At 47.5% G+C, this 26,902-nt stretch overlaps 1 protein-coding gene across 1 annotated transcript in view; it reads right to left on the reverse strand.

Annotated features, from left to right (window-relative positions):
* LOC142492444 (atrial natriuretic peptide receptor 1-like) overlaps window positions 1-26,902 on the reverse strand; it is an 87,032-nt gene that overhangs the window by 56,646 nt on the left and 3,484 nt on the right. Inside the window, exon 3 of the mRNA XM_075595084.1 lies at window positions 5,241-5,376. Coding sequence (XP_075451199.1) covers window positions 5,241-5,376 — 136 coding nt within the window. The remainder of the gene's footprint in view (window positions 1-5,240; window positions 5,377-26,902) is intronic.

Here is a 26,902-nt window from a genome sequence, read left to right on the forward strand (position 1 = left end):
TTTCATTGCATTGATCCATTTCTGGTTTATTTTACACTAATCATCACCTCCGTCCAGGGCCGTCTTAACATATGGGCACGCTGGGCAGTTGCCCGGGGGCCCCACAGCAGAGGGTGGCCCCACGCGCCCGGCCCATGCATGCCCACCATAGAGTTGCCAGATGTCCGGTTTTCACCCGATAATTCTGCTGCCTGTCATCCGGTATAAAATTGTTGCGGCAGTGGCAGTGCGAGGGCTGGCATGGTCAGTGGCAAGGGCAGGCGAGCGTCAAGTGCTGAGAGGGCGGGCGGAGGCAGAGAGAGGGAGGGCCGGGACGGTGGCTGGGCAGAGCAAGGAGGACCAGTGTGCTGTCCTTGATTGGACTAGAGGACAGCCAATCAGAGGACAGCGGGGGCGGAGCCCACACCCCGGCGGGCCAGAAACATATTCCTGTGCTGTCTGTGTCCTGTAGGAGATAGGTAAAGTACAATGTGGGGGGGTATATTTTATATGTATTGGGGAGGTAGGAGTATATTTTATATATATGAGGGTGGTGGGGGGTATATTTTATATGTATTGGGGTGGTAGGAGTATATTTAATATATATGGGGGTGGTGGGGGCAGGGCCATCTTAACAACATTAGGGGCCCCCGGGCAAAGCAGTGCACGGGGCCCTGCTACACAATCACTCACATGAATAAAAATGTAAATTAACGATTTGCTAACGAATGGTTAATATCCCCTGAATATCTAGTTTACAATTTATTCTAACATCTTACTGTTACAGTGTTATTCATAAAACAATCTTTTATATATCTTTTACAATACCTCACAGGAGAAACATCACTTTACAAGCTATAACTGCAGTACAGTGAAAAAAGTCAACCTGTACCCCCTTTTTTATCTGAAGAAATATCAAAATAAATATACAGTCACTGGTATATACTTCTAACCCAGTGGTTCCCAAACTTTTTCGGTTCAAGGCTCCCCAAGGCGATCAGGATTTTTCCATGGCGCCCAAAGTGAAAACAAAGGTGTATATACATACCTAACAGTTGCAGTGCGCAGTTGGTGTCTCTCTCAGACACCCACTCTCTCTCAGACACCATCTCTCACTCTCTCAGACTCTCAGACTCTCTCAGATACCCACTCTCACTCTCTCAGACTCTCTAAAACACCCACTCTCACTCTATCAGACTCTCTCAGACACCCACTCTCACTCTCTCAGACTCTCTCAGACACCCACTCACTCTCTCAGACACCCTCTCTCACTCCCTCAGACACTCACTCTCACTCTCTCAGACACCCACTCTCATTCTCTCAGACTCTCTCAGACACCCACTCTCAGACTCTCTCAGACACCCACTCTCAGACTCTCTCAGACACCCACTCTCAGACTATCTCAGACACCCACTCTCACTCTCTCTCAGACACCCACTCTCACTCTCTCTCAGACACCCACTCTCACTCTCTCTCAGATACACACTCACTCTCTCTCAGACACACACTCTCACTCTCTCTCAGACACACACTCTCACTCTCTCTCAGACACACACTCTCACTCTCTCTCAGACACACACTCTCACTCTCTCTCAGACACACACACTCACTCTCTCTCAGACACACACACTCACTCTCTCTCAGACACACACTCACTCTCTCAGACACACACCCTCACTCTCTCAGACACACACCCTCACTCTCTCAGACACACACCCTCACTCTCTCAAACACACACCCTCACTCTCTCAGACACCCACTCTCACTCTCTCAGACTCTCTCAGACACCCACTCTCAGACTCTCTCAGACACCCGCTCTCAGACTCTCTCAGACACCCACTCTCACTCTCTCTCAGACACCCACTCTCACTCTCTCTCAGACACACACTCTCACTCTCTCTCAGACACACACTCTCACTCTCTCTCAGACACACACTCTCACTCTCTCTCAGACACACACTCACTCTCTCTCAGACACACATGCTCTCTCTCAGACACACACTCTCACTCACTCTGACACACACTCTCACTCACTCTCTGACACACACCCTCACTCTCTCAGACACACACCCTCACTCTCTCAGACACACACCCTCACTCTCTCAAACACACACCCTCACTCTCTCAGACACACACCCTCACTCTCTCAGACACACACCCGCACTCTCTCAGACACACACCCTCACTCTCTCAGACACACCCTCACTCTCTCTCAGACACACCCTCACTCTCTCTCAGACACACACTCTCACTATTTCAGACACACAACCTCACTCTCTCACACACACACCGACACACACACACCGACACACACACACCGACACACACACACCCTCAGACACATACACACTCAGACACACACAGACACACACACACACACACAGACACACACACACACAGACACACACACACACTCAGACACACACACTCAGACACTTTCACATACAGCAAGGGGGGTGAATCGGAGCCAGGGGTGGAAATCGGAGATGGGGGGGGGGGGGGGGAATCAGAGCAGGGGGGGGATCGGAGCAGGGGGGTAAGGGGGAAGCAAGAAAGACATGGAGCAGTACTCACCACGTGCTCCATGCAGGAAGGGGTGGGCCTCGCTTTGCAAGCTCGTATAGAGCTTGCTGCGGGCCAAAAAAAATCCTGCCAGCGCACCAACACGCGCCAGCCAATCAGGAGAGGGGGGAGGTTTTTTTTTTCTTTTGCAGAGACGCACGTGCTGCCTGGCGCATTGCAAGCGCACTAAATCCAGTACCATCTGGCAGGGCCACGAACAGAAATCGTGGGGCCCTGGACAAACATTTTTAGCAGGGCCGCCCCACCCCTTGAAAGCGGTATTGCCCGCCGCCCCCCCCCCCCATTTCACACCTCACAAGCCCCCATCTCTTTCCCCCCCTTCCCATGTATTTCTCTCCTTTCCGTCCCACCCTCCCACCTTGCATGTATTTCTCTCCCCTACTTCTCACAAACCCCCTCTCTAGTCTCCCTCAGTCTATTACCCCACGCTCACTCATTCCATCCTGCCCTCACACAATTCCCCCCACAAGATATATACCAAAAAACTTCCCACCCCCAAATACATACAAAAAAATCCCCACCCCCCAAATATATATAAAACCCCCCCAAATGCATACAAAAAAACGTGTAGATATATATATATATATATATATATACACACACATATATACACACAAACATTTAAAAATTACCTAAACACCCCTAATACATTTAAAAATGATCCCAATACCCCCAATACATTTAAAAATTACCCCAACACCCCCAATACATTTAAAAATGACCCCAATACCCCCTCCAGTGCTGCGTGGGGTGGCTGAACAGCCCGGTCCTTGCACGGGGAGGGGTCAGTGCTGCGGGGGCCTGTGCCACGTGGGGGGGAGGGCCAGTGTGCTGTGGCTGGTGGGAGGGGGGAGGCCAGTGTGCTGCGGGGGGTGGGGGGAGGGCCGGTGTGCTGCGGAGGGCAGGGGGCAAGGGCCCGTGTGCTGCGGGATGGGCGGTGTGCTGCGGGGGGGAGGGGGGGAGGAGGGCCGATGCTGCGGGTGCGGCGGTGCTAGCCCTATGTAAGGGAGGGGTGGGGGTGGCGGGACGGCCGGTTGGCTGCGGGGGGGGGGGGGGGAAGGGGGGTTATGGTGCACTGATGCTGCCGGGGGGTGGCGGTTTTGGCCCGGGGGAGGGGGGGTGGCAGTGCTGCTGGGAGACATCTGTCTCCCGATGCTGCTTATCCAGCGTGCGCCGGGCCTCCCTCTCGCGCCGGAAGCTAACCCAACCTACTTCCGGCGCTGCCAACAGGAAGACCCGGCGCCGGGTGAAGCGTTTTTTTTTTCTTTAAATTAACTGGCCCTTGTTCCCCGCTGCTGGTGGCCCTGATCGCGGCGCCCCTCTAGCCAAGCCACGACGCACCAGGGCACCGCGGCGCACAGTTTGGGAACCACTGTTCAAACCTATGCAGACTGTCGCTCCCAGCCTCCCACGCGCTCACTAGCAGCAGCAGGCACCGGAAGTGCTGCACTGCTAGGCTGCGAGCGGTTGTGACGCAAGCCTGGGTGCCGGGCGGGCGTAGAGCGAGCGGAGCCGGGGTTCCATGTCCGGGCGGGGGAGAGTGAGCGATGCCGGGTGGGGGGAGAGCGAGCTGGGGTGCCAGGCGCCGTGGCGGGGGGAGAGCGAGCCCTCCTAGCTAGACTTAGAATGGAGATTTTACATTTTTAGCATTGGTGGGTAGGGTTTCCAGATGGCTTGTCCAAAAATACTAGACACAATGGTAAAAGTTGCGACGCCCCCAATACATATATATATATATATATACATTTTTTTAAAAAAGCTCCCGAATACATATAAAATATAGCCCCACCTCCCCAATACATATAAAATATACCCCTACCACCCCCATATATTAAATATACCCCTGCTACCCCCATATATATATTAAATATCCCCCCACCACCCCCATATATATATATATATAAAATATCCCCCCCACCAACCCAAAACATATAAAATATCCCCCCACCTCCTCAATTCATATAAAATATACCCCACCACCCCAATACATATAAAATATACCTCACCACCCCAATACATATAAAATATACCCCACCACCCCAATACATATAAAATATACCCCCACCACCCCAATACATATAAAATATACCCCCACCACCCCCATATATATTAAATATATTCCTACCACCCCAATACATATAAAATATACCCCCACCACCCCATATATATTAAATATACTCCTACCTCCCCAATACATATAAAATATACCCCCACTACCCCCATATATATTAAATATACTCCTACCTCCCCAATACGTATAAAATATACCACCACGTCGTCCAGGTTGTGCTATACTTTTTTTCTATTACCAATAACGTTTGACTTACAATGTGATAGGTATGTTTGCTGCAGGTCTAAATATTATTGGATGTTTAAAAAAATAAATAATAGGTTGTACCAGTTTTTGATGCTCTTAATGGCTGACACTTCTTTACTAGAGACACTTTTTTTTCCAGTTTCTAAGTTTTAAAGGGAAAACTTTTAGTTTTTTAATGTAGTTTTAATTTATTTAATGTTCGTAATGATAGAAACATGTACCAAACAATATGGTTTATTAATTAAACTGCAATAGTGTTGATCAGGGTACTATCATGTGGAAACTCCCATCAATGGTCACGGAGTGTTTCTTTAAGATGACATATTTATTTAATCCCAATATAATACAACTCATAGAATACCTATACATATCCCCCGCTGAAGATGGCTCGGAACTGGGCACTGGATGACCCTCTGGGGGCATGTAGACTTGCATGAGACGCTCTTGATAGGCGTTAGAATCAGTGGAATCTTTTCGGTACGCATCCAAGCCATAATCTGAAATAAAACAGGAATAACATATTGAGGAAAGTTTAGTAAACCATCCCAGGTTAGGAGTAGTATTGAAGTTTGAAATGTCTTGCTTCATACAAAGTACTTTTACAAGAACATCTGTAAATGTCCCATCTCATTAAGTAAGTCTATTGTGACTCAGTGCTGTGCAGAAGTGCCTTCTATAGAATTATATATTAGGCCACTTTTACGATATATATATATATATATATATATATATATATATATTTTGTGACAAACGGCTTACTCCGGGGCTCCGTCGTTTGTCCGGGACTGTTTAGAACACGGTCTTTTAGGGTAAGTTAAATGATGAGGCGTCACGTACTGTTCCTTTAAACAGGCTATGCCTGGTTTATTCAGTCCCAGGCACTGAGACTGCCACAGTGCATACAACAGAAAACAGATCAAAACAAAAGCTGCTCACCTGAGCGATAACTTAACTTAGATATCCCTGACTCAGGGTTGGAAGTGGCTTTTCCACTTCCAACAACAAAACACGGTACTTTTGCAGTCTTACACAAATGAACAGAAAGATTGAACCTGTTTGGGGAAGAGGCTTCTCCCCTCTGTAGTTCAGCAGCCTTCCAGCCTCCTGGCCCTTGAGGGGAGACCAGAGCAAACAGGAAATCAGTCTTTCATACCTGATTCCTAATTAGCATGACAGGTGACAGAAATCAGGCAGCAGACAAACTCTGGTCTGGATCTCTCATCCCTCAGTTCCAGCGCTTGCCAAACTGTGGGATGGAGTGTATGTATTATAAGGCTGCACTCCCAGGCCAAACAGGATAGAAACTGTCTAGTATCCTGGGAGCCCTATATACGGAATTTATTACCATCCCCTGGTTTCTGTCACATATCCTCCCCCCCAGCTCAGACCTCGAGGGATGAGCGACCATGGATATTAGGGAGTGCATCCTTGACAACCCGTCAGCATTGCCATGTTTGTGCCCTGACCTGTGTTCCACAGAAAATTTAAAGGGTTGTAGGCTTAGGAACCACCTGGTAACTCTAGCATTATTTTCCCTGTTTTGACACATCCAGGTAAGGGGTGCATGATCTGTGACCAACCGGAATTTTCTCCCCAACAGGTAGTATTTGAGCGTCTCTACAGCCCACTTTATTGCGAGACACTCTTTCTCTACTATGGAGTAATTTTTCTCCTGGGGATTTAGTTTCCTACTTAAATAAAGGATGGGGTGCTCCTCACCTTGAGACTCCTGGGAGAGTACCGCCCCCAGCCCTACCTCAGATGCGTCGGTTTGGACTACGAACTCTTTGGAGAAGTCAGGTGTGACCAACACTGGTTGGGCACAGAGAGCTTCTTTCAGGCTTCTAAAGGCCTGTTCGGTTTCGGGGGACCACTTTACCATTAGCGGTCCTCTTGCTTTTGTGAGGTCAGTTAGTGGGGTTGCCTTAGTTGCAAAATTGGGAATAAACCTTCTATAGTACCCAATTAACCCCAAAAAGGTCCTTACTTGTTTTTTTGTAACTGGCCTTGGCCAATTTTGTATCGCCTCCACTTTGAGTGTTTGGGGTTTGAGTAAACCTCTGCCAATAGAATATCCCAGATACTTGGCCTCCTCCAGACCAATAGTGCATTTAGCGGGGTAAGCAGTTAGTCCAGCAGACCGGACTGCGTCAAGCACAGCTTGGACCTTTGGAAGGTGGGATTGCCAATCTTCACTATGGATTACCACATCATCCAGGTAGGCGGCAGCATACCGAGCATGTGGTTTTAAAATTTTATCCATCATTCTTTGGAATGTGGCGGGAGCTCCATGTAAGCCAAAAGGCAACACCTTATACTGAAAGAGGCCGTCTGGGGTTGAGAAGGCTGTCTTTTCTTTTGCCCTTTCTGTGAGGGGAACCTGCCAGTACCCTTTTGTTAGGTCTAGGGTTGTGAGATATCGGGCTTTGCCCAGTCTCTCTACAAGTTCATCTACCCTGGGCATAGGATAAGTATCAAATTTTGACACCGCGTTTAGTTTACGGTAGTCATTACAAAACCTTGTTGTACCATCTGGCTTTGGGACTAAGACTATAGGGCTGTTCCACCCACTTTGGGATTCCTCAATTACACCTAGTTTTAGCATTTTTTTAACCTCTAAACTTATAGCCTTTCTTTTGGCCTCTGGGATTCGGTGCGGTTTAAGGTTAACTCGAACCCCCGGTTCAGAGACTAGGTCATGTTCAATTACGCTAGTTCTACCTGGCCGTATAGAGAAGATTTCTTTGTTTCTTCTCACTAAATTCTGAACCTCTCGTTTCTGATGAACAGACAGGGTTTCAGCTATGCTAACCTCTGGGTCAGTTTCTTGATTCTCTGACGGACCTGGGGGTACTAGGGTTAACAAGACTTCTCTATCTTTCCAGGGCTTGAGTAGGTTTATATGGTAAATTTGCTCAGGTTTCCTCCTACCTGGCTGTCTTACCTTATAATTTACTTCTCCCACTCTTTCCAAGACCTCATATGGCCCATGCCATTTAGCAAGGAATTTACTCTCCACGGTGGGAACCAGAACTAGTACCCTATCACCTGGAAAAAAAATTCTGACCCTAGCACCCTTATTATACGTATTCCTCTGTGCTTCTTGAGCTTTCTCCATGTGTTCCCTCACTATGGGTAGGACTGCAGCAATGCGGTCCTGCATCTGGGCAACATGCTCTATTACACTTCTGTAAGGGGTAACCTCGTGTTCCCAAGTCTCTTTGGCTATATCCAGTAAGCCCCTTGGGTGTCGGCCATACAATAGTTCAAACGGGGAGAAGCCTGTGGATGATTGGGGAACTTCCCTAATGGCAAATAACAGGTACGGTAACAAACAATCCCAGTTTTTCCCATCTTTATCAACCGCCCGCCGTAACATGCTCTTTAAGGTTTTATTGAACCTTTCCACTAAACCATCTGTTTGTGGATGATAGACTGAGGTTCTGAGATGCTTGATTTTTAGGAGTTTACATAGCTCTTTTGTTACTTGGGACATAAATGGTGTTCCCTGGTCAGATAGAATCTCTTTAGGAATCCCGACCCGGGAAAACAGAACTACTAACTCTTTTGCTATGTTTTTAGCAGAGGTGCTACGTAGGGGAACTGCCTCCGGATATCGGGTGGCATAATCTAATATTACCAATATATGCTGATGTCCCCTAGCAGACTTTATTAGGGGTCCTACTAGATCCATAGCAATCCGGTCAAATGGTACCTCTATTATGGGAAGGGGTACCAATGGGCTGCGGTACGCCTTGAACGGGGCGGTGATCTGACATTCTGGGCATGAGGAACAATAATTCGTAATTTCTGCCAGAACCCCAGGCCAATAGAAGCTTCGGAGAACCTTTTCTTTTGTCTTTTCCACCCTAGGTGTCCCCCCAATGGATGACTATGTGCGAGGTGTAATACTACATTACGGAATGTCCGTGGTACCAACAATTGTTTAGTTGTAACTGATTTCCTTTTATCAACCCGATATACTAGGTCGTTCTCTACCTCGAAGTAGGGGTAAGCAAGTGACCTATCTGGTTGGCCAGGAGTACTATTCTGGTCCCGTATATTTCCCCTTGCTACCGCTAATGTGGGGTCCTCCCACTGGGCCTTCTTAAAACTCCCAGGACTGACCTCTAGGTCAGCGAGGGTCTTATCCGGTTCTGGGGTGGTAAGTGTCTGCTCAACATCTTGATTTGGGGTATTCCCTACCAAAGTAGTGATGGGGAAGGGAATTTTACAGCACTCCTCCTTTTCCCCCTTCTTATTTGGGCCCTCGTCAACCTCCATTTCTGAAAAAGGGAAAGGATTTGTTTCTTCTAATACTTTGTTATGGTCCGCTATTGAACTCTGGGCGCTATTCTGAGCGGGGGACCACATTTTTAGAAAATGGGGAAAGTCGGTCCCTATTAACACATCATGTGCCAGTTTGGGTACAATACCCACCTTGAAATCTAAAGAACCAAACTCTGTTTCAAAAAAAACATCAACAGTGGAATATTCATGATTATCCCCATGTATACAACAAATTGCCACTCTTTGCGAACTGTTTCCCTGTTTCTTCTTAATGGGCAAGAGGTATTCGGACACTAGTGTGACCATGCTCCCAGAGTCAAGAAGTGCCCGAACCCTCTTACCATTAACCTTTACAAATGCCCACAGATGGTTATTCAAGGGGTCCTCTGGGCTAGGGCCCATACATTGGGACAACAGCGAATAATGTTCCACGCTGTTGCATTGCATGGGCTCATCATTTAGTGGGCAGATTTTTGCTGTGTGGCCCCTCTCATGACAATTTACACATTTAGGTACATAGTCTGTGTCCCACTTAGAGCCTTTTCCCGGCTCCCCATGTTGGCTATTGCCCTTAGTGTGCGAACCACTGTTGCTGGTGCTGCGTGAAGGTGGTCGCCACTCTTCAGCGCCCCTTAACCCCGGTACCCTTTTACCGTCTCTGGAAGAGTCCTGGAACCTCGGGTAGTGGGGTTGCTCCACGACTGCGGGTTGCGGATGCTCTTCTGCTGCATTGTACCTTTCTACGAGGGCCACAAGCTCATCCGCATTGTGGGGGTCACTCCGACTGACCCAACGGCGTAAGGCAGAGGGAAGTTTCCTCAAGAACTGGTCCATGACCAACCGTTCCACGATGTGGCTGGCTGAGTTGATCTCGGGTTGTAGCCACTTCCGGGTGAGGTGGATGAGGTCATACATCTGGCTTCGGGTGGCTTTATCCATCGTGAAGGACCATGCGTGAAACCTTTGGGCGCGAACAGCCGTGGTTACGCCGAGGCGGGCGAGGATCTCGAACTTCAATTTTGCATAGACGTTAGCTTCGGCTGGCTCTAGATCAAAGTAAGCCTTCTGGGGTTCGCCGCTTAGGAAGGGTGCGATTAGACCAGCCCACTCAGCTTCTGGCCATCCCTCTCTCTGCGCCGTGCGTTCAAACGTGAGAAGATAGGCTTCCACATCATCCGAGGGTCCCATCTTCTGAAGGTAGTGGCTTGCCCTGGTCATTTTCGGAACTGGGGCTGCCGCTGCCAGTGGAAGGTTACTGATAGTCCCCCTCAGGATCTCGAGTTCCTGCTGTAAGCCCTGAGCGAACCGCTGTTGCTCCTCTCTCAGCAAGCGGTTTGTCTCTTGCTGGTTTGCATTCGCGTTTTGCAGGGCTTCATTCGTCTGTTGCTGGTTTGCATTCGCCTGTTGCTGGTTTGCATTCGCCTGTTGCTGGTTTGCATTAATCTCTTGCTGGGCTATTAGCAGCTGTTGCTGGGCTGCATTCGTCTGCTGCTGGTTTGCATTAATTTCTTGCTGGGCTATTAACAGCTGTTGCTGGATTTCATTCGCGTCTTTCTGGGCAGCGACATTGCGTACCAGCGCACCCACCACGTCTTCCATCTTGTTTGCAGAGGATGAAAAAAAACTTTTTTTTTTTTTTTTCAAAGTTCTTCAACCCGCAGACCCCCTAGTGCTCTGCCCGCATTCTCCACCATATGTGACAAACGGCTTACTCCGGGGCTCCGTCGTTTGTCCGGGACTGTTTAGAACACGGTCTTTTAGGGTAGGTTAAATGATGAGGCGTCACGTACTGTTCCTTTAAACAGGCTATGCCTGGTTTATTCAGTCCCAGGCACTGAGACTGCCACAGTGCATACAACAGAAAACAGATCAAAACAAAAGCTGCTCACCTGAGCGATAACTTAACTTAGATATCCCTGACTCAGGGTTGGAAGTGGCTTTTCCACTTCCAACAACAAAACACGGTACTTTTGCAGTCTTACACAAATGAACAGAAAGATTGAACCTGTTTGGGGAAGAGGCTTCTCCCCTCTGTAGTTCAGCAGCCTTCCAGCCTCCTGGCTCTTGTGGGGAGACCAGAGCAAACAGGAAATCAGTCTTTCATACCTGATTCCTAATTAGCATGACAGGTGACAGAAATCAGGCAGCAGACAAACTCTGGTCTGGATCTCTCATCCCTCAGTTCCAGCGCTTGCCAAACTGTGGGATGGAGTGTATGTATTATAAGGCTGCACTCCCAGGCCAAACAGGATAGAAACTGTCTAGTATCCTGGGAGCCCTATATACGGAATTTATTACCATCCCCTGGTTTCTGTCACATATCCTCCCCCCCAGCTCAGACCTCGAGGGATGAGCGACCATGGATATTAGGGAGTGCATCCTTGACAACCCGTCAGCATTGCCATGTTTGTGCCCTGACCTGTGTTCCACAGAAAATTTAAAGGGTTGTAGGCTTAGGAACCACCTGGTCACTCTAGCATTCTTTTCCCTGTTTTGACACATCCAGGTAAGGGGTGCATGATCTGTGACCAACCGGAATTTTCTCCCCAACAGGTAGTATTTGAGCGTCTCTACAGCCCACTTTATTGCGAGACACTCTTTCTCTACTATGGAGTAATTTTTCTCCTGGGGATTTAGTTTCCTACTTAAATAAAGGATGGGGTGCTCCTCACCTTGAGACTCCTGGGAGAGTACCGCCCCCAGCCCTACCTCAGATGCGTCGGTTTGGACTACGAACTCTTTGGAGAAGTCAGGTGTGACCAACACTGGTTGGGCACAGAGAGCTTCTTTCAGGCTTCTAAAGGCCTGTTCGGTTTCGGGGGACCACTTTACCATTAGCGGTCCTCTTGCTTTTGTGAGGTCAGTTAGTGGGGTTGCCTTAGTTGCAAAATTGGGAATAAACCTTCTATAGTACCCAATTAACCCCAAAAAGGTCCTTACTTGTTTTTTTGTAACTGGCCTTGGCCAATTTTGTATCGCCTCCACTTTGAGTGTTTGGGGGTTTGAGTAAACCTCTGCCAATAGAATATCCCAGATACTTGGCCTCCTCCAGACCAATAGTGCATTTAGCGGGGTAAGCAGTTAGTCCAGCAGACCGGACTGCGTCAAGCACAGCTTGGACCTTTGGAAGGTGGGATTGCCAATCTTCACTATGGATTACCACATCATCCAGGTAGGCGGCAGCATACCGAGCATGTGGTTTTAAAATTTTATCCATCATTCTTTGGAATGTGGCGGGAGCTCCATGTAAGCCAAAAGGCAACACCTTATACTGAAAGAGGCCGTCTGGGGTTGAGAAGGCTGTCTTTTCTTTTGCCCTTTCTGTGAGGGGAACCTGCCAGTACCCTTTTGTTAGGTCTAGGGTTGTGAGATATCGGGCTTTGCCCAGTCTCTCTACAAGTTCATCTACCCTGGGCATAGGATAAGTATCAAATTTTGACACCGCGTTTAGTTTACGGTAGTCATTACAAAACCTTGTTGTACCATCTGGCTTTGGGACTAAGACTATAGGGCTGTTCCACCCACTTTGGGATTCCTCAATTACACCTAGTTTTAGCATTTTTTTAACCTCTAAACTTATAGCCTTTCTTTTGGCCTCTGGGATTCGGTACGGTTTAAGGTTAACTCGAACCCCCGGTTCAGAGACTAGGTCATGTTCAATTACGCTAGTTCTACCTGGCCGTATAGAGAAGATTTCTTTGTTTCTTCTCACTAAATTCTGAACCTCTCGTTTCTGATGAACAGACAGGGTTTCAGCTATGCTAACCTCTGGGTCAGTTTCTTGATTCTCTGACGGACCTGGGGGTACTAGGGTTAACAAGACTTCTCTATCTTTCCAGGGCTTGAGTAGGTTTATATGGTAAATTTGCTCAGGTTTCCTCCTACCTGGCTGTCTTACCTTATAATTTACTTCTCCCACTCTTTCCAAGACCTCATATGGCCCATGCCATTTAGCAAGGAATTTACTCTCCACGGTGGGAACCAGAACTAGTACCCTATCACCTGGAAAAAAAATTCTGACCCTAGCACCCTTATTATACGTATTCCTCTGTGCTTCTTGAGCTTTCTCCATGTGTTCCCTCACTATGGGTAGGACTGCAGCAATGCGGTCCTGCATCTGGGCAACATGCTCTATTACACTTCTGTAAGGGGTAACCTCGTGTTCCCAAGTCTCTTTGGCTATATCCAGTAAGCCCCTTGGGTGTCGGCCATACAATAGTTCAAACGGGGAGAAGCCTGTGGATGATTGGGGAACTTCCCTAATGGCAAATAACAGGTACGGTAACAAACAATCCCAGTTTTTCCCATCTTTATCAACCGCCCGCCGTAACATGCTCTTTAAGGTTTTATTGAACCTTTCCACTAAACCATCTGTTTGTGGATGATAGACTGAGGTTCTGAGATGCTTGATTTTTAGGAGTTTACATAGCTCTTTTGTTACTTGGGACATAAATGGTGTTCCCTGGTCAGATAGAATCTCTTTAGGAATCCCGACCCGGGAAAACAGAACTACTAACTCTTTTGCTATGTTTTTAGCAGAGGTGCTACGTAGGGGAACTGCCTCCGGATATCGGGTGGCATAATCTAATATTACCAATATATGCTGATGTCCCCTAGCAGACTTTATTAGGGGTCCTACTAGATCCATAGCAATCCGGTCAAATGGTACCTCTATTATGGGAAGGGGTATAAATGGGCTGCGGTACGCCTTGAACGGGGCGGTGATCTGACATTCTGGGCATGAGGAACAATAATTCGTAATTTCTGCCAGAACCCCAGGCCAATAGAAGCTTCGGAGAACCTTTTCTTTTGTCTTTTCCACCCCTAGGTGTCCCCCCAATGGATGACTATGTGCGAGGTGTAATACTACATTACGGAATGTCCGTGGTACCAACAATTGTTTAGTTGTAACTGATTTCCTTTTATCAACCCGATATACTAGGTCGTTCTCTACCTCGAAGTAGGGGTAAGCAAGTGACCTATCTGGTTGGCCAGGAGTACTATTCTGGTCCCGTATATTTCCCCTTGCTACCGCTAATGTGGGGTCCTCCCACTGGGCCTTCTTAAAACTCCCAGGACTGACCTCTAGGTCAGCGAGGGTCTTATCCGGTTCTGGGGTGGTAAGTGTCTGCTCAACATCTTGATTTGGGGTATTCCCTACCAAAGTAGTGATGGGGAAGGGAATTTTACAGCACTCCTCCTTTTCCCCCTTCTTATTTGGGCCCTCGTCAACCTCCATTTCTGAAAAAGGGAAAGGATTTGTTTCTTCTAATACTTTGTTATGGTCCGCTATTGAACTCTGGGCGCTATTCTGAGCGGGGGACCACATTTTTAGAAAATGGGGAAAGTCGGTCCCTATTAACACATCATGTGCCAGTTTGGGTACAATACCCACCTTGAAATCTAAAGAACCAAACTCTGTTTCAAAAAAAACATCAACAGTGGAATATTCATGATTATCCCCATGTATACAACAAATTGCCACTCTTTGCGAACTGTTTCCCTGTTTCTTCTTAATGGGCAAGAGGTATTCGGACACTAGTGTGACCATGCTCCCAGAGTCAAGAAGTGCCCGAACCCTCTTACCATTAACCTTTACAAATGCCCACAGATGGTTATTCAAGGGGTCCTCTGGGCTAGGGCCCATACATTGGGACAACAGCGAATAATGTTCCACGCTGTTGCATTGCATGGGCTCATCATTTAGTGGGCAGATTTTTGCTGTGTGGCCCCTCTCATGACAATTTACACATTTAGGTACATAGTCTGTGTCCCACTTAGAGCCTTTTCCCGGCTCCCCATGTTGGCTATTGCCCTTAGTGTGCGAACCACTGTTGCTGGTGCTGCGTGAAGGTGGTCGCCACTCTTCAGCGCCCCTTAACCCCGGTACCCTTTTACCGTCTCTGGAAGAGTCCTGGAACCTCGGGTAGTGGGGTTGCTCCACGACTGCGGGTTGCGGGTGCTCTTCTGCTGCATTGTACCTTTCTACGAGGGCCACAAGCTCATCCGCATTGTGGGGGTCACTCCGACTGACCCAACGGCGTAAGGCAGAGGGAAGTTTCCTCAAGAACTGGTCCATGACCAACCGTTCCACGATGTGGCTGGCTGAGTTGATCTCGGGTTGTAGCCACTTCCGGGCGAGGTGGATGAGGTCATACATCTGGCTTCGGGTGGCTTTATCCATCGTGAAGGACCATGCGTGAAACCTTTGGGCGCGAACAGCCGTGGTTACGCCGAGGCGGGCGAGGATCTCGAACTTCAATTTTGCATAGACGTTAGCTTCGGCTGGCTCTAGATCAAAGTAAGCCTTCTGGGGTTCGCCGCTTAGGAAGGGTGCGATTAGACCAGCCCACTCAGCTTCTGGCCATCCCTCTCTCTGCGCCGTGCGTTCAAACGTGAGAAGATAGGCTTCCACATCATCCGAGGGTCCCATCTTCTGAAGGTAGTGGCTTGCCCTGGTCATTTTCGGAACTGGGGCTGCCGCTGCCAGTGGAAGGTTACTGATAGTCCCCCTCAGGATCTCGAGTTCCTGCTGTAAGCCCTGAGCGAACCGCTGTTGCTCCTCTCTCAGCAAGCGGTTTGTCTCTTGCTGGTTTGCATTCGCGTTTTGCAGGGCTTCATTCGTCTGTTGCTGGTTTGCATTCGCCTGTTGCTGGTTTGCATTCGCCTGTTGCTGGTTTGCATTAATCTCTTGCTGGGCTATTAGCAGCTGTTGCTGGGCTGCATTCGTCTGCTGCTGGTTTGCATTAATTTCTTGCTGGGCTATTAACAGCTGTTGCTGGATTTCATTCGCGTCTTTCTGGGCAGCGACATTGCGTACCAGCGCACCCACCACGTCTTCCATCTTGTTTGCAGAGGATGAAAAAAAACTTTTTTTTTTTTTTTTCAAAGTTCTTCAACCCGCAGACCCCCTAGTGCTCTGCCCGCATTCTCCACCATATGTGACAAACGGCTTACTCCGGGGCTCCGTCGTTTGTCCGGGACTGTTTAGAACACGGTCTTTTAGGGTAGGTTAAATGATGAGGCGTCACGTACTGTTCCTTTAAACAGGCTATGCCTGGTTTATTCAGTCCCAGGCACTGAGACTGCCACAGTGCATACAACAGAAAACAGATCAAAACAAAAGCTGCTCACCTGAGCGATAACTTAACTTAGATATCCCTGACTCAGGGTTGGAAGTGGCTTTTCCACTTCCAACAACAAAACACGGTACTTTTGCAGTCTTACACAAATGAACAGAAAGATTGAACCTGTTTGGGGAAGAGGCTTCTCCCCTCTGTAGTTCAGCAGCCTTCCAGCCTCCTGGCTCTTGTGGGGAGACCAGAGCAAACAGGAAATCAGTCTTTCATACCTGATTCCTAATTAGCATGACAGGTGACAGAAATCAGGCAGCAGACAAACTCTGGTCTGGATCTCTCATCCCTCAGTTCCAGCGCTTGCCAAACTGTGGGATGGAGTGTATGTATTATAAGGCTGCACTCCCAGGCCAAACAGGATAGAAACTGTCTAGTATCCTGGGAGCCCTATATACGGAATTTATTACCATCCCCTGGTTTCTGTCACATATCCTCCCCCCCAGCTCAGACCTCGAGGGATGAGCGACCATGGATATTAGGGAGTGCATCCTTGACAACCCGTCAGCATTGCCATGTTTGTGCCCTGACCTGTGTTCCACAGAAAATTTAAAGGGTTGTAGGCTTAGGAACCACCTGGTCACTCTAGCATTCTTTTCCCTGTTTTGACACATCCAGGTAAGGGGTGCATGATCTGTGACCAACCGGAATTTTCTCCCCAACAGGTAGTATTTGAGCGTCTCTACAGCCCACTTTATTGCGAGACACTCTTTCTCTACTATGGAGTAATTTTTCTCCTGGGGATTTAGTTTCCTACTTAAATAAAGGATGGGGTGCTCCTCACCTTGAGACTCCTGGGAGAGTACCGCCCCCAGCCCTACCTCAGATGCGTCGGTTTGGACTACGAACTCTTTGGAGAAGTCAGGTGTGACCAACACTGGTTGGGCACAGAGAGCTTCTTTCAGGCTTCTAAAGGCCTGTTCGGTTTCGGGGGACCACTTTACCATTAGCGGTCCTCTTGCTTTTGTGAGGTCAGTTAGTGGGGTTGCCTTAGTTGCAAAATTGGGAATAAACCTTCTATAGTACCCAATTAACCCCAAAAAGGTCCTTACTTGTTTTTTTGTAACTGGCCTTGGCCAATTTTGTATCGCCTCCACTTTGAGTGTTTGGGGGTTTGAGTAAACCTCTGCCAATAGAATATCCCAGATACTTGGCCTCCTCCAGACCAATAGTGCATTTAGCGGGGTAAGCAGTTAGTCCAGCAGACCGGACTGCGTCAAGCACAGCTTGGACCTTTGGAAGGTGGGATTGCCAATCTTCACTATGGATTACCACATCATCCAGGTAGGCGGCAGCATACCGAGCATGTGGTTTTAAAATTTTATCCATCATTCTTTGGAATGTGGCGGGAGCTCCATGTAAGCCAAAAGGCAACACCTTATACTGAAAGAGGCCGTCTGGGGTTGAGAAGGCTGTCTTTTCTTTTGCCCTTTCTGTGAGGGGAACCTGCCAGTACCCTTTTGTTAGGTCTAGGGTTGTGAGATATCGGGCTTTGCCCAGTCTCTCTACAAGTTCATCTACCCTGGGCATAGGATAAGTATCAAATTTTGACACCGCGTTTAGTTTACGGTAGTCATTACAAAACCTTGTTGTACCATCTGGCTTTGGGACTAAGACTATAGGGCTGTTCCACCCACTTTGGGATTCCTCAATTACACCTAGTTTTAGCATTTTTTTAACCTCTAAACTTATAGCCTTTCTTTTGGCCTCTGGGATTCGGTACGGTTTAAGGTTAACTCGAACCCCCGGTTCAGAGACTAGGTCATGTTCAATTACGCTAGTTCTACCTGGCCGTATAGAGAAGATTTCTTTGTTTCTTCTCACTAAATTCTGAACCTCTCGTTTCTGATGAACAGACAGGGTTTCAGCTATGCTAACCTCTGGGTCAGTTTCTTGATTCTCTGACGGACCTGGGGGTACTAGGGTTAACAAGACTTCTCTATCTTTCCAGGGCTTGAGTAGGTTTATATGGTAAATTTGCTCAGGTTTCCTCCTACCTGGCTGTCTTACCTTATAATTTACTTCTCCCACTCTTTCCAAGACCTCATATGGCCCATGCCATTTAGCAAGGAATTTACTCTCCACGGTGGGAACCAGAACTAGTACCCTATCACCTGGAAAAAAAATTCTGACCCTAGCACCCTTATTATACGTATTCCTCTGTGCTTCTTGAGCTTTCTCCATGTGTTCCCTCACTATGGGTAGGACTGCAGCAATGCGGTCCTGCATCTGGGCAACATGCTCTATTACACTTCTGTAAGGGGTAACCTCGTGTTCCCAAGTCTCTTTGGCTATATCCAGTAAGCCCCTTGGGTGTCGGCCATACAATAGTTCAAACGGGGAGAAGCCTGTGGATGATTGGGGAACTTCCCTAATGGCAAATAACAGGTACGGTAACAAACAATCCCAGTTTTTCCCATCTTTATCAACCGCCCGCCGTAACATGCTCTTTAAGGTTTTATTGAACCTTTCCACTAAACCATCTGTTTGTGGATGATAGACTGAGGTTCTGAGATGCTTGATTTTTAGGAGTTTACATAGCTCTTTTGTTACTTGGGACATAAATGGTGTTCCCTGGTCAGATAGAATCTCTTTAGGAATCCCGACCCGGGAAAACAGAACTACTAACTCTTTTGCTATGTTTTTAGCAGAGGTGCTACGTAGGGGAACTGCCTCCGGATATCGGGTGGCATAATCTAATATTACCAATATATGCTGATGTCCCCTAGCAGACTTTATTAGGGGTCCTACTAGATCCATAGCAATCCGGTCAAATGGTACCTCTATTATGGGAAGGGGTATAAATGGGCTGCGGTACGCCTTGAACGGGGCGGTGATCTGACATTCTGGGCATGAGGAACAATAATTCGTAATTTCTGCCAGAACCCCAGGCCAATAGAAGCTTCGGAGAACCTTTTCTTTTGTCTTTTCCACCCCTAGGTGTCCCCCCAATGGATGACTATGTGCGAGGTGTAATACTACATTACGGAATGTCCGTGGTACCAACAATTGTTTAGTTGTAACTGATTTCCTTTTATCAACCCGATATACTAGGTCGTTCTCTACCTCGAAGTAGGGGTAAGCAAGTGACCTATCTGGTTGGCCAGGAGTACTATTCTGGTCCCGTATATTTCCCCTTGCTACCGCTAATGTGGGGTCCTCCCACTGGGCCTTCTTAAAACTCCCAGGACTGACCTCTAGGTCAGCGAGGGTCTTATCCGGTTCTGGGGTGGTAAGTGTCTGCTCAACATCTTGATTTGGGGTATTCCCTACCAAAGTAGTGATGGGGAAGGGAATTTTACAGCACTCCTCCTTTTCCCCCTTCTTATTTGGGCCCTCGTCAACCTCCATTTCTGAAAAAGGGAAAGGATTTGTTTCTTCTAATACTTTGTTATGGTCCGCTATTGAACTCTGGGCGCTATTCTGAGCGGGGGACCACATTTTTAGAAAATGGGGAAAGTCGGTCCCTATTAACACATCATGTGCCAGTTTGGGTACAATACCCACCTTGAAATCTAAAGAACCAAACTCTGTTTCAAAAAAAACATCAACAGTGGAATATTCATGATTATCCCCATGTATACAACAAATTGCCACTCTTTGCGAACTGTTTCCCTGTTTCTTCTTAATGGGCAAGAGGTATTCGGACACTAGTGTGACCATGCTCCCAGAGTCAAGAAGTGCCCGAACCCTCTTACCATTAACCTTTACAAATGCCCACAGATGGTTATTCAAGGGGTCCTCTGGGCTAGGGCCCATACATTGGGACAACAGCGAATAATGTTCCACGCTGTTGCATTGCATGGGCTCATCATTTAGTGGGCAGATTTTTGCTGTGTGGCCCCTCTCATGACAATTTACACATTTAGGTACATAGTCTGTGTCCCACTTAGAGCCTTTTCCCGGCTCCCCATGTTGGCTATTGCCCTTAGTGTGCGAACCACTGTTGCTGGTGCTGCGTGAAGGTGGTCGCCACTCTTCAGCGCCCCTTAACCCCGGTACCCTTTTACCGTCTCTGGAAGAGTCCTGGAACCTCGGGTAGTGGGGTTGCTCCACGACTGCGGGTTGCGGGTGCTCTTCTGCTGCATTGTACCTTTCTACGAGGGCCACAAGCTCATCCGCATTGTGGGGGTCACTCCGACTGACCCAACGGCGTAAGGCAGAGGGAAGTTTCCTCAAGAACTGGTCCATGACCAACCGTTCCACGATGTGGCTGGCTGAGTTGATCTCGGGTTGTAGCCACTTCCGGGCGAGGTGGATGAGGTCATACATCTGGCTTCGGGTGGCTTTATCCATCGTGAAGGACCATGCGTGAAACCTTTGGGCGCGAACAGCCGTGGTTACGCCGAGGCGGGCGAGGATCTCGAACTTCAATTTTGCATAGACGTTAGCTTCGGCTGGCTCTAGATCAAAGTAAGCCTTCTGGGGTTCGCCGCTTAGGAAGGGTGCGATTAGACCAGCCCACTCAGCTTCTGGCCATCCCTCTCTCTGCGCCGTGCGTTCAAACGTGAGAAGATAGGCTTCCACATCATCCGAGGGTCCCATCTTCTGAAGGTAGTGGCTTGCCCTGGTCATTTTCGGAACTGGGGCTGCCGCTGCCAGTGGAAGGTTACTGATAGTCCCCCTCAGGATCTCGAGTTCCTGCTGTAAGCCCTGAGCGAACCGCTGTTGCTCCTCTCTCAGCAAGCGGTTTGTCTCTTGCTGGTTTGCATTCGCGTTTTGCAGGGCTTCATTCGTCTGTTGCTGGTTTGCATTCGCCTGTTGCTGGTTTGCATTCGCCTGTTGCTGGTTTGCATTAATCTCTTGCTGGGCTATTAGCAGCTGTTGCTGGGCTGCATTCGTCTGCTGCTGGTTTGCATTAATTTCTTGCTGGGCTATTAACAGCTGTTGCTGGATTTCATTCGCGTCTTTCTGGGCAGCGACATTGCGTACCAGCGCACCCACCACGTCTTCCATCTTGTTTGCAGAGGATGAAAAAAAACTTTTTTTTTTTTTTTTTTTTCAAAGTTCTTCAACCCGCAGACCCCCTAGTGCTCTGCCCGCATTCTCCACCATATGTGACAAACGGCTTACTCCGGGGCTCCGTCGTTTGTCCGGGACTGTTTAGAACACGGTCTTTTAGGGTAGGTTAAATGATGAGGCGTCACGTACTGTTCCTTTAAACAGGCTATGCCTGGTTTATTCAGTCCCAGGCACTGAGACTGCCACAGTGCATACAACAGAAAACAGATCAAAACAAAAGCTGCTCACCTGAGCGATAACTTAACTTAGATATCCCTGACTCAGGGTTGGAAGTGGCTTTTCCACTTCCAACAACAAAACACGGTACTTTTGCAGTCTTACACAAATGAACAGAAAGATTGAACCTGTTTGGGGAAGAGGCTTCTCCCCTCTGTAGTTCAGCAGCCTTCCAGCCTCCTGGCTCTTGTGGGGAGACCAGAGCAAACAGGAAATCAGTCTTTCATACCTGATTCCTAATTAGCATGACAGGTGACAGAAATCAGGCAGCAGACAAACTCTGGTCTGGATCTCTCATCCCTCAGTTCCAGCGCTTGCCAAACTGTGGGATGGAGTGTATGTATTATAAGGCTGCACTCCCAGGCCAAACAGGATAGAAACTGTCTAGTATCCTGGGAGCCCTATATACGGAATTTATTACCATCCCCTGGTTTCTGTCACAATATATATATATATATATATATATATATATATATATATATATATATATATATATCATAATTATTAAGGTTATGGTGGGTAAAAAAGTGACAAAAACCCTCCACAGTAAAGCATATAGCAACTGTAAATATTACTGTATGCTCATTTGCATGTCTTAGACATGCAACCCTGTCTTTCCCCATTATCGCCCAGCACACATTGTTTCCACTGCAGCAAGGGATTCTGGGAAATTACATGCAAATGAGTACACAGTGCCACCTTTTGTCTCAAGCTCATATTACACAAGCAAATCCTCAAGCCAATGCATACTGTTTTAAACACAGCTTTTAGACAGAGGCTGGGATGAGATGCAAACCCAGTAAACCCACTCACAGACATGTTTCAACCTTGATGGGTATCATCAGTGTGAGGTTGGTTGCTGGCTAAGCTGGTTTGAGACTAGACTAGGTATTCACCACAATTATTAAGGTTATGGTGGGTAAAAAAAGTGACAAAAACCCTCCACAGTAAAGCATATAGCAACTGTAAATATTACTGTATGCTCATTTGCATGTCTTAGACAGGTCTGCAACCCTGTCTTTCCTCATTATCGCCCAGCACACAGCATTTCCACTGCAGCAAGGGATTCTGGGAAATATATATATATATAAAAAGACTCACTTTTCAAGTGCAAAGAAGCTCTGGGTTTAATGTGATAGGACAAAGGCATACAGTATGACTAATTCTTGGAGAAAAAAATTCTTCTAAAAATTAGTAAACATTTCAGAGTATCACTATTAGGCAACATATTGTTCTGCACTCATCATTTGTAATGCTTCCTGAAATGTAGTACTTCCGCTTCTCAGTTGTCCAGCCGAAATGTGTGGGAAGAATTAGTCATACTGTATGCCTTTGCCCTATCACATTAAACCCAGAGCTTCTTTGCAGTTGAAAAGCGAGTCTTTTTCCATTTAGTGCTGGTTCCAATCCTTTTTATGTTGATATTAGGTAACGGCTGAGTAATATTATAGCTAAATCAACCAATGATATAATCTTCACTTACCTTATTCAGTATGCTGCGATGAGATCTTCCCCGTACTAGAGAAGAGATCAGCTTCATTCAAATAAATGGGATTAAAATATTCTCCAGTATGGTTAAATATGTCTTCACAGCACAATGAATAATGTCCATTTAACTATAACGACTGAGCGGTACTGCTGTGGACACGTTAGGGCACATTCACTTGTAGAGAGACGGTAGGGTGATGAATGACATAGCGGACTTACTAAATATGGCCTTAAGCTGGTATACCCTGCATCGCTGACAGATGAATTCCAGCCTTTTTCTCTATTTTTTGCCTCCAGTTGTTAAGGGTCTCTCCTCCAATTCTAGTGGGTTTCTTTATTATGTAGAAGTCACAAAATTGGAATGAATGGCGCACAGCCAAAAACAGTGGGTCCCGAGCAAAGTAGATAAAAATAATCCTTTATTAATCCATCAACTATACAAAAAACTAACTGGATCAGCGCTCAAAAATAATAATGAAGGACTTGCGTTTTGCTTTTGGTCTTACCAAGTTTTTTCTTTAATGTATCAAAAAAGCAGCAATACAGAAAAAATCAGCACACACAGGGAGAGGAAATTCTAGCAGACACACACTGTTATACGTTCACTATAAAGCAACGTGGTGAGACCAGAAGCAACACATAAGTCCTTCATTATTATTTTTGAGTGCTGATTGTGACGGTAGGGGTAGCAAGCCTCCCATAACAAAGGTGAAGCCCGGCTGGCTACCCCAATACCGTGGGCTCATTTTGACCAGTATATGTAATGTTTTGTGTAACTCCTTCCAGAAAAGAGCTAATCACTGTGTGATGTCTGGATGGGGAAAAACTGTATGTTTTGGAGACGGGAATTGTATATGTATAAAAGCACTTTATTCCCTGTGAATGTATTCCCCCATACAGTTAGCAAGCAAGGAAAATGTCAGTGGTGTTTGTGGCATTTCTCTGTGTGCATCACCATTAATTCACTTAGCTGGGCTGCACGCAGAGAAATGCCGGCTCGTTGCAGAGGCCGGGGCAGCCGGAGGATCAGGACAATGGTGAGCGGAGAAGGGCTGAGATGCAGGCTCGGGGAACTGATTCTCGGTGGAGCAGAGTCATTGTTCCCCTTAGACATTGTGGCACCTACTCCACAGGAAGTATTGGGCTGGCAAAGGGAACTGTTGCCGGGACTTAGCCCCGTAGGCACGATTCCCATTAGCTAGTTCAAATCTCCCGCTCGCCGGCATCTCACTCCCCGGTGGGCCATCCAGGATGTCAAAGACGGCCCCCTCCTCTGATGGGTACAGCTGGGCGAACCCTCATCCTCCGATTGGCTGCACCATCACAATCCGCACTCTGATTGGCCGGCAGCTCCTGCTTCATCTTAAGTGTAGGGATGTGGTAGGAACCTCATATGTGTGTTCAGTGTATGTTCAATTGGTGTTTTGACTCTGTTCAGGAGAGGCATGTGGAGGTCTGCAACAGTGTTGCAGAGGCTGATGCAATAGCTTTGAGTCTGTGCAGCTCAAGGCAGAGAGGCTCCGTTGAGGAACTACAACTCTCATGAGCTCCTGGGCAGTCACCTGACTTGAGGAGCCAATCGGAAGGCTAGAATTACGGGAGGAGGAAAGGGAAGCATGGGGGAGAGGCCACTCTTGTCAGAGGGGATCTGGAAGGTAAAGGAGGAGGGTGTATGCGTGCAGGGGGTCCGTGACCCACCTGCATAGGCTAGCTTTACCCCGCAGGCCCTTAGGAGAAACCCCTGAGTCACAGTAGGCTGCTGTGCTGCAGGGACGCCCATAGTGCTAGCGATCAATCATCTTACTGTGGAGACAGTTAGGGACAAGCGTGCGGAGCAGGTTTGCTGGTGAGCTGCTTGGGACCAGGCAGCTGCACTGCGGACATCCAAGACAAGCAAGGATTCGGCTGATCCTTTTCGAAGTATTACCGGTCACCGCCGTGACCGGAAGGTAGTAGAAACGTCAAGTGCACCAACACCGGTCAACAGGTGATGATCCCGCCTTAGGCATAACTATTTGGAGACACTAGCGAGTGGCCAAGGCCTAAGTACACGCCGCTATCGTTCTATTCTATTACACGGACACGGTGTGTGGGGCACGCGGTGACGGGATAGAGACATACTCATAAGAGCGTGGCTGAGCCACTATTGTACAGGACAATATTCCCTAGGGGTGTGGCCGAGCCACTGATGTTAGAAGGACATTATCAGTTAGCGGTGTTAGGGTATGATAGAGTATAAGTATAGTGTTATAAGATAAGTGTATGCATATTGGGTTATTGCCACGGTTCATATAGAGTATAAGTTTATTATTGCACATAGTAAAGTTGGTTGCACGCATTGTATCGGTGTGTTTCTTGCCCAGGGGAATCTTACATGACGGGGATCCTGGGTAAGTGGAGGCGCTGCGCTAATAAGTGTTACCACAGGCTCCCAGCTAGCGGAGGCTCAAATCTCCTGGAGCCGCAGGTGCGCGCAGTTACCCGCAATGGCTTAGAGTGTCAGAAAAAGGGCTACATAAGTATAGCCACCGAGGCCTATGTAAGGAGCGCGGCCGATCAGACAACCAGAACATCTCTGGAGTCGATTGGAGACTGGCGGGCTTTTCAAATGTGCTCTGTGGGATATAGCACTTGACGGAGAAGTGCCAGAGAAGCCAGGGATGCCAGACCAACTTTGGAGACATGGCTGGTGGGAGTTTCAAAAGTGATTGGTGTGAAATAGCACTGAGAAGGCCCTGAGAAGCCAGGGAAGAAAACACTCAGGGCAAGTAGACTGAAGCCGGCACCTAGTTGAGACTAGTTTCTTGCCCCAGGCTCCCAGTTGGTGAGTGTTTCCCTGTGTTTATGTATTTTGTGTGTTTGCTGGCTTGCCAGAATAAACTTTAGTTTATTCAATTATTGTGTCCTGTTTGGTGACCGTGATCCCAGTGGTAAAGGTGTTAAAAGTTCTGGTCTCCCGTGACACCGATCTATTCCTTATGATCTATAGTGTGTCATAACTATTTACCTTTCTTTACATATGTACATCGTTAAAAAAATAAAAGTAATTCGTTAAAAATGTTATAGCAACTTTAGTCTTGGTAGCACAGCACAATGATAAAAAATGTAATCTTTGCAGGTCTTTGTAACAGCCTATTACAGTTGCTAGAGCCGTTGGGGGTCGGCCAGGTAGTGGTTTACCCCTGCCTGGCGGAAGGAAGGACTACTAAGGAGCCCAGCAGGAAAGGGAACGGTTTTTCTGTCTCTCCCTGGTCTGCGCACTGACCACACATGCGTGTCCTTGCTTCCTGGGGCGGGCAGGCCATATGTACTGTACATGTTTCAGATGCATAGGGTCACCCGGTAACTATGTAGATGTCTATAGACAGACATACATGCACTTTACTTCACAAGGAAATCTTTACTTTGGCCTAAGTAAAAGCCTATACTTTATGTTGCTGAAACTGCGGCCGAATAAAAACCTACGTTATTTTCCACAAAACAAGTCTCATGTTTTCACCTCTGCACACATCTCCTACAATATTCATTAATAGAGATGTGCAAAACTGTCCAAAATCAGTTCGCTGGGCATTTTTACACCACAAGGTTGAAGTGTTTTCCCACCCAAACTTTATTCTCTGTGAAACATTTTGCCAAGTCTCAAAGGGCTAATAATGTCTCCGTTAAGTGAAATACGGCCAGACGTTGAGCAAAACAAAGTGTGTGCGATATTTATAGTCTCAGCATAGTTGAATCTAGTGATTTTAGAGAATTTTAAAGGGAGCATATTAAATGAAATTGCAATGCACATTGATTTAATGCTTAGCGAATTTGTGGCAAACTCTGATTCAGCTGCGGCTATCTTCACGACTCAAAAAGGGCACATTTGGCATGG

This window comes from Ascaphus truei, chromosome 1 (assembly GCF_040206685.1).
Source record: "Ascaphus truei isolate aAscTru1 chromosome 1, aAscTru1.hap1, whole genome shotgun sequence".
NCBI classification, from domain to species: Eukaryota; Metazoa; Chordata; class Amphibia; order Anura; family Ascaphidae; genus Ascaphus; species Ascaphus truei.